Here is an 8,981-nt window from a genome sequence, read left to right on the forward strand (position 1 = left end):
GTTTATACATACAATGGAATACTACTTAGCAATGAGAAAGGATGAAAGCTTGCCATTTGCAACAACGTGGATGGAACTGGAGGGTATTATGCTTAGTGAAATAAGTCAGTCAGAAAAGGACAGATACCATATGTTTTCACTGATATGTGGAATTTGAGAAACTTAATAGAAGACCATGGGGGAAGGGAGGGGGAAAAATAGTTTCAGCAGAGAGGGAGGCAAACCATAGAGACTCTTAAATACAGAGAACAGGATTGATGGGGAGGTGGATGGGAGGGGGAAATGGGTGATGGGCATTGAGGAGAGCACTTGTTGGGGTGAGCATTGGGTGTTGTATATAAGTGATGAATCATGGGAATCTACTCCCAAAACCAAGAGCACATTGTATACACTGTATGTTAGCTAACGTGACGATGATTTATATTTTAAAAATTAAGAAAACCCAAACAATCTGATTAAAATGGACAGAGGACCTGAATAGACTCTTTTCCAAAGAAGACATACAGATGGCCAATAGACACATGAAAATATGCTTAACATCACTAATCATCAGGGAAATGCAAATCAAAAGCACAAGATACCACCTTACACAAGTGAGAATGGCTAGAATCAAAAAGACAAGAAATAACAACTGTTGGAGAGAATGTGGAGAAAAGGGAACCCTGTGCACTGTTGGTGGGAATGTAATTTGGTTCAGCCACTGTGGAAAACAGTATGGATGTTCCTCAAAAAATTAAGAGTAGATCTACCATATGACCCAGCTATTCTACTTCTGTATATTTATTCAAAGTAGACCAAAAAAAAATAATTCAAAAAGATATATGCACATCTATGTTTATTGCAGCATTATATACAATAGCCAGCCAACCCAAGTGTCCATCAATACATGAATGGATAAAAAGTATGTGATATATCTCTCTATCTCATGTCTATGTCTGTCTCTATCTCTATATCTGCCTCTATCTCTGTCTGTCTCACATTATATATAGTGGATATGCATCATATATATCTGAAGGTATTATGATACATGAAATAAGTCAGATGAAGAGTTATAACAATTTCACTCATATTTGGAATCTAAAGACATAAGATAAACAACATAACAATAAAAAAACCAAACTCATATACAGAACATAGCTGCGGTTACCAGAGAGGAAGGAGGTTGGGAACTGGGTAAGATTGTGAAGGGGGTCAACTGCATGGTGATGACTGATAACCAGACTTGGCGATGATCACTTTGTAGTGTATATACAGACGTTGATTACAATGTACATCTGAAACTGCTATGCTGTCATCAATTTCTTGGCATAGGCAGTCCTGGAGCATGCTGCTTGGTATCTTCCAGAAACTGTGCAAGACTTCAGAAATGATGGCTATTGTGGTGTGTTTAGGGTGCAGGAATTGAGTCTCTGATATGAGCCCTCTAGGGATTCCAGGACCTTAAGTTGATCAGGAGCAGAAGAGTCACCAGACTTGGGAGTTCTATGAGTACTCAGAGTCCAAACAAGAGGACTTCAAAAAAGTTTAAAAAGAGATTTTTTTTCCATACAAGAGTTCATGGACTAATTTCATACATACTGCATTTGTATTTATACAATACTTTACATTTCACGTATTTACATCACACAGATTTGATTTGTATTTCCGTTACCATATGAAATTGAGAGGTGAGAAATTATATTACATATATTACAGATAGAACCTTTGGGCACACAGAGATTTGACACATTCTTCCTAGCACAGCGATAATTCATCTTGAATCTCACAAAGTGTGATTTGTGGAACATATATGGTTCTTACTAACCAGAATCATGGCTTCCATTGCTTGGCCCTGGAGACCACAGCCTATGCTTTTGGTTTTCTATCTTTAAAACTATCTTAAGAGCCTGTCTAGATTCAAGGGTAAAGTTATTACAGTTCTTATCAGGGGGAATATGTAACTATTAACCTATCAGTGAGAGTTAAATAATTAACTCGTTGCCCACCCACCCTTTTCTCCCTGGAGGTAAGAATAGCTGAAATAGATCAAACGAAGGATGAGACTTTTCTAGAGCATCTCTGCATCCCTAGTAACTGGCAGGATAGAGGAGTTTCACTTGTAAAAACCTAGAAACAAACAAGCAAAAATGTTTGTGGGAATGATCTTAAGTAGGTATTTTTAGTGAAGGATTAGTAATGCAGCATGACACGTTGGAAAGAACTCCAGATCAGAACACACAAATTACACCTACTGTTAATAGAAGTTATACTTGTACTACACCCCCTGGTAAGAACTTTACATGCATTATCTAACTTGATTCTATGTAGACGTACTGTATGAAGTAGCTACTACTATCAGCCCCATTTTATGATAATCCTGAGGCTTGGAGAGGCTAATTTGTTCAAGGTCACACAGTCATCAAGTCATCAGATTGGTTGATACCCATGTCCCAGGTTGTAACCATGATAAGTTGTGACTCTGTCATGAATTAGTTTTGTTGTTTTCCTTATTGTCTCAGCTTCTTCATTATGCATAGGAAATAATGGTGTGTGTGACTCGCAGCGCTGCTGTGATGGTTGAGTCTGGTCAGGTATTTGAGAAAATTTATGTATGTTATATCTAAAATGAAAGTGTTTTGTACAGAGGGAAATGCTCATGTATTTAATTTATTTTAATTAAGGTATTTTACCAGCTAGCCATGTCATCTTGAGCAAATCTTTTAGCTCCCTGGCTTCAGGTTCCTCACCTGGTAATTGAAGGTATTGGACTAGATGATCTCTAGGTTCTTTCCAGCTCTAATGACTCTTAAGTTTCCAACAGAAAGACTACAATCATGAGAACATTATTGGACTATGGGGATGTCAGGGATGGATCCAGAAGGGACATGGCAAAGTGGGGCATGAAATTAGCAGGGACAAAAACTCCATGACAACCGTGACTCCAGAGAGCGTCCCTGAGGGTTTTCTCCCTCTAATTGTCTTTTCTTGTGTTACCTCTGCTCTTAATAACATATTTAAGAGGATCGCCAGTTGTGGGCATCTCTCTTGCCCTGAGTGGACAGCCAGTTTCAAAGCCAAAGACTCCCATCTTGGAGAACAATAGGGCCCAACTGGAAAATTCCTTTGGAAAAGAAATAAGTAGTTTTAACCTTTGACAAGAGCTCTGTCTTCTTGGGAAATCTGGGTCAAGGTGAGAGGGCAAGATTTAGTGAGAACAGTGGATTTTGTGCTATCTTAATAGCCATGTGATTCTTCCAGTAGGACCTGTGTGGAGCAAGGTTTTATGGTCCTCAGTCTCCCATTCTTCACCTCTTCCCTCTCCCATCCTCACTCCCACACTCTCCCCAGTGGGCTCTTCCTTGGGTTCTTTTTCACCCTATAGAATGTCTCTGACCTTCCTTGAAAAGATTAATCTCTACTCTAAAATATCAGGGATCATTCTGGGGTGAGGGATGAATGTTGAGTTCCAGTTCTGCAATTTCTTATGGATGTGATCTTAAGCTCTGTTACCTTCTGTTCTTTCACCTGTAAAGAGGGAGATAATGAGATCATTTAGAATCTAATGAGACAATGTTTATAAAGCCTAACAAATTTTAGAAGTCAATAATTGAGCACTGAATTCAAAATAGCAATTACTGCCTTTCAGGGGAATTTCCTAAGATCACACATTCTTGTCTCGGTTTTCTAACTTTGACCATCCCAAGGACCCTTTTAATTTAATTTTTTTCCTTGAGGATTATGTTTTTGAAAAGATACTAATTTATTTTCCGTTTACATAAATAATTCGGTTTATAATTTCTGAGTAGCAAAAGGCAAGCTGTTCACTAAGTAATGACATGAGAAAGTACTCAAGTACAATTCGACTGGCTTTTTGAAATACATCAAATAGCTCTCCATGGCCTTCTTTGGAGACCCTGGGAGTCAGGAGGCACCAGTGTTGGTAACACAGATATCAGAGATGCCCCACTCCAGGCATAGGTAGTTGTTAGTCTATCTCTTTTAACCTTTTTGTAAAACTTGCTCTTCATTCAGCAACATCTTGGCTTTCCTAACCTGATTTTGTACCCTGCACAATCTTATAAACTGGCCATGTCTTTTAGTTATCAGAATTTGAAAGGTTTTGATTAGTTAGATGCACATAGTAAAATGCCTAATTAATATCTACATCAGTCACCTTTTCTTTTAATTGTCTTGGAGATGGTGAACACATGCAAAAACTTAACCAAAGAGAGTTAATATATTCAGAATTTTTCCCTTTTCCTATGACTTACCGAAGTTTAACCAGGTGTATTTTATCATGAGTTAGTAAACAGTCTACAATTCCTTATCTTTTTTGGGAGTTATGAGTTACATAAAATACTTTTAGTTCTGGTTACCTCTGTTAACAAAATGTATTAAGAAAATGAAGAGTTTTACTGCAAATGATTGAACAGGAGATTGACTTATTTTCACAGAATCAATCAATTATGTTAGTGTATTGGGGGATGTTGTTCACAGAAGTTCATATTTGGAAAATATTTTCATTGACTCTAACTCATCTTGGATAAAATAGTGGAGAACTAATATTGGCAACACTTATTTTAAGAGTAAACAGAAAGATTTCCAAGTTCCTAAAACCATAATTGAAATAAGATAATTTTAGTTTTATATCCAAAAGTGGGTGAAAGAACCATTTGTTCATCATGTATTTATTCAGTTATGCCAACATTAGCATACAAGATGCTTATCACTCAATAGTGAAACATCTCCACTGTACCATGTACTGTAGCTAGTATCGTCACCTCAAGAGTACTTGGTGGTGGTAAAACACAAAAAGTGGCATCAGAAGTTCACAGCCAACTGGAGGATAACAAAACACTACGAGATAGAAATAACTATAGTCATTGATTGACAATATTCTTGAGTCTAGCACAGAGACCATCTAATTTAGAAAAGAATTGTGTGAAGTGCTCCTTGACCTTTCAGTATTCATTTTGCCTTATTTTTCTTTCACAGAAAAGAATGATAATGGGGATGATAATTGCTACCATTTATTGAGCCCTTACTGTTTGAAGCCCTTTATGTCATTCAGTCCTTGCAGCAGTCATATGAGGTAGTGTTATTAGCCCTGTTTATAGATGAGACAATTGAGGCACAGAGAGGTTAATTAATAACTTGTGAAGGGTGACATGGACAGTAGGTAAAATTCAGGAAATTCTGAAAGTCTGTTTTATTTGTCATTCTCACTTTCTCCATCATTTGCCCTTCATTCTCCCTTTCTTTCCCAATCTGTGCTTACTATTAAGGATTTATATATCTTAATAACTTATTTCTTATTTATAGGAGTTGTGGAAAATTGATCAAAGACAGAAACATTTAAGGAAATCAATCAAAATCATAGCAGTCATTACTTTTGACGTTTGTAATTGGCTCACATGTTGTGTGGTTTGTGTGTGTGTGTGTGTGTGTGAGAGAGAGAGAGAGACAGAGAGAAAGAGACAGAGATAGAGATATTATATAAAACAAATTTTTTTTTCCTCCAGGAAGGTGGAAACATCTTCTGCCCTCAGTAGTAAATGTGAATTCCCCATCCCTATTTATATTAAGGACATTACTATATTGTCTTTTTTATCTTTTGTAACTATTTTTCCCTCATCGATTGTATTTCAAAAGTATTTTACATAAGTGAATTTTTCTGATGCCAAGTTTTTAAGTGTTAGTTCATATTTTTCTCTTGTAGTTTCTGTTTTGGTGTTGTATTTCAGGATTTTTTCTGCATACCGAAATTATATAAATGCATTACAAGAGTTTAACCTTTATCAATTTAAATACTTACCATTTGTTAACTCTTACCAAATTTCAATTTTTCTAAAATTTCTATATATTCTTTTGACCCATCTATTTTTATAAGAATAGTGAGTTATCAGTGTTTATAATACTTTTTATTATTTGAAAGTTCATGTCTTTTTAATTATTTACCTTTTTTCAAAAATTTCTTTACTGTTCTCATTGATTTATTCTTTCATCTCAAGGAAGGACAGATTGTTTATGGAGCATAGGCCATAGCTGCAATCTATTATGAATCTTCAGTAAGCCATAATATGATGACTATATCAATAAAAAATATGAACTATAGCTACATAGTACTTGGTAATTGAAACTATTTACTTTTTCTCTGTATCAAGGCCCATATAACTTGATACTAGTTGTCAATGGACCAAGTATACTCAAACTCAAGCATCCTAAATAGAAAATTAATTATGTGGTTTGTGTCTTCATGGCCCCAGGTGGTTTGATTTGCTTCCACATGAGGTCCAAATCTACATTTGTCTAGAGATAATAATTCCTGATAGTCTACAAGGCCAGTGATATCTCAGGAAATATCTCAAATTAACCCATACAACTCTAGCACTGTTGACATTTCTATCCATGGAAATAGCTGTCATTCATGGTTATCTGTAAGCAATCCAGGATAATAGTAGCCAACACATATAGAACAATTACTGTGTTCAGATGTGTGCTCAGCATCCTCATGAATTTTCTCATAAACCTCCTAGTAACCTTATATTCCAGGGGCTCTTAATGTTCTCACTTTATTTTCAGCAAGTCAATCTTAGTGTGTTTGAGCTACTTGGACAAGTTCATAAAGTGGGAGGGTATCAGACAAAACTCTTAAAGTCTGAACCTTTAACCACAGTACCATGCTATTTCTCATGTAGAAAAATACCTTAAGATTGAAAAAAAAATGTTGGGGTCAATAGTGAGCTATCCTAGCCTCCTTTTGGAATACTAAGTATGAAGACTTCCCTAAGAAGATGTGTTCCATAACTTTATTGGGCACATATGCTGTGACTCAAGAAAATATTATCAGAGTAAAGTTATGATATAGTTTTCCAGGCCAGTTGGAAGATGATATGTCAAATACATTTGCATAAAAATTTGTGAAATCATTACAAAGGGGTTAAGTTACTTTTCTTAAGGGTAAAAGAATAAATTTTAAAAATTTATCTATATCACTATCTGGAACTGAACGGCTATTTCAGTTTTAATCTAGAGGTGATGCCACTTATGCTCTTATAAAGCAGAAGTTCTATAATAAATTACCAAACGCCTTTTAAAAAACTTTCAATGAATGATCTCTGTAAGAATCACAGCATTTGTTTTTTTAAGTTCTCACAGTTGAAAATATCTCTGATTTTCATGAGATTTCATGAAATAATTGAGAAACTAAAACACTAAAATCATTTCTCGATAATTTGAGATGAAAAGCTGGGGTCTTCTCATCAGGACAGTGAGGCATTGTTTGCTTCTTTCCCAGTACTCAGTAGATGGCACAAGTGAGCAGTGTAATGCTGTCATTTCACCTGAGTCAGCAGAACATTCTCTGTTCTCTGATTTTAGAAGCACCAAGCAAATGGTTGGGGGAGGAAATATTACAGAGGTCACTTATTTCATCCTTTTGGGATTCTCTGATTTCCCCAGAATCCTAGCAGTGCTCTTTGTTGTATTCCTGCTCATCTACATTATGACTCTGACTTGGAACTTGTGCCTCATCATTTTAATAAGGATGGACTCTCACCTCCACACACCCATGTACTTCTTCCTCAGTAATCTGTCCTTCATGGATATCTGCTATGTGACCTCCACAGCCCCCAAGATGCTCTCCAGCTTTTTCCAAGAGCAGCAAATTATCACCTTTGTGGGTTGCGCCGTTCAATACTTTGTTTTTTCAATCATGGGACTGAGTGAGTCTTGTCTCATGACAGCCATGGCTTATGACCGATATGCCGCCATTTGTAATCCTCTTCTCTATTCATCAGTCATGTCACCCACCCTCTGTATTTGGATGGTGCTGGGGTCCTATCTGGCTGGACTCTCTGCTTCTGTATCCCAATTGTGTGCCATACTTCAGCTTCACTTCTGTGGGCCTAATGTCATCAACCACTTCTTCTGTGACATGCCCCAGTTGTTAGTCCTGTCCTGCACTGACACTTTCTTTGTGCAACTCTTGACTGCTATATTAACAGTGATCTTTGGGATAACAAATGCCTTCATCATCATGATATCCTATGGCTATATTGTCATCTCCATCATGAAGATCACTTCAGCTAAAGGCAGGTCCAAGGCTTTCAACACCTGTGTTTCTCATCTGACAGCAGTGTCCCTCTTCTATACCTCAGGTATGTTTGTCTATTTGAGTTCCAGCTCTGGTGGCTCCTCCAGTTTCGACAGATTTGCATCGGTTTTTTACACTGTGGTTATCCCCATGTTGAATCCCTTGATTTACAGTCTGAGGAACAAGGAAATCAAAGATGCCTTGAAGAGGATACAAAAGAAGAGATGTTACTGCTGAGGTTCTGTCCAGATTTGTCCTATCAGAAACCTTAACCGTCGATAATATGCACATGAATGGACTATAACAAAAGTCATACTACCTTTGGATAAAGAAAGCTTAATTTGACACAGATAATATGCCAAATGGACTGACAAGTGACTTGATTCCACACAAACACAATACGTTTGAGTCCTGGAGATTCATACTTTCACCCTACATAAGGGGTGGCCTCATCATTTATCAGTAATTTTCAAGTATTTGTAAAATGTTAAGGTGTAGAAACTCATTACTTATTTTTGCTTTGGAGATTGAGTCCTGCTGTCTCAGCCCTCTGATCATAAAGGAGCAGTACGTGACAGAGACCCCCAGGAGTGTAGAGATTTTGTCTTCAAATATTTTGATGCAGCGTAATCCAGACATGATGGTGATTGATGTTTGTTCTGTATTGCTGCCATAGTGAGAATAAACGCACACACAGAATGTGCCTTTGAAAACAGATAAAGCTATACAATTAGCTGGTTGAGTTTCCTGGGAAGAGCAGTCTGAGATAGCTAATGTTTGTCTAAGGCCTCTTTCAGGGCTAATCATCCAATAAGTTTGTTCACATCCAGTCTCTACCAGCTGTAATCTTATGAAGGAAAAGTGATTTGAATCATAAGAGGATTGGAATGAAGGATGTAGTCCCTTC

General features: G+C 36.9%; 1 protein-coding gene across 1 annotated transcript; it reads left to right on the plus strand.

Moving 5' to 3' along the window:
• The first annotated feature begins 7,372 nt into the window (after nt 1-7,372).
• On the plus strand, nt 7,373-8,311 carry LOC106986791 (olfactory receptor 5AN1). The gene has a single exon (XM_015084999.2). The coding sequence runs from the start codon at nt 7,373-7,375 to the stop codon at nt 8,309-8,311; it is 939 nt and encodes a 312-aa protein (XP_014940485.2).
• Nucleotides 8,312-8,981: the final 670 nt, after the last annotated feature.

Source organism: Acinonyx jubatus, chromosome D1, assembly GCF_027475565.1.
Source record: "Acinonyx jubatus isolate Ajub_Pintada_27869175 chromosome D1, VMU_Ajub_asm_v1.0, whole genome shotgun sequence".
Lineage (NCBI taxonomy): Eukaryota > Metazoa > Chordata > Mammalia > Carnivora > Felidae > Acinonyx > Acinonyx jubatus.

What these genes read in the sequence shown, in the direction of transcription:
- LOC106986791 (XM_015084999.2), top strand. Translation starts at nt 7,373, where the DNA reads ATGGTTGGGGGAGGAAATATTACAGAGGTCACTTATTTCATCCTTTTG.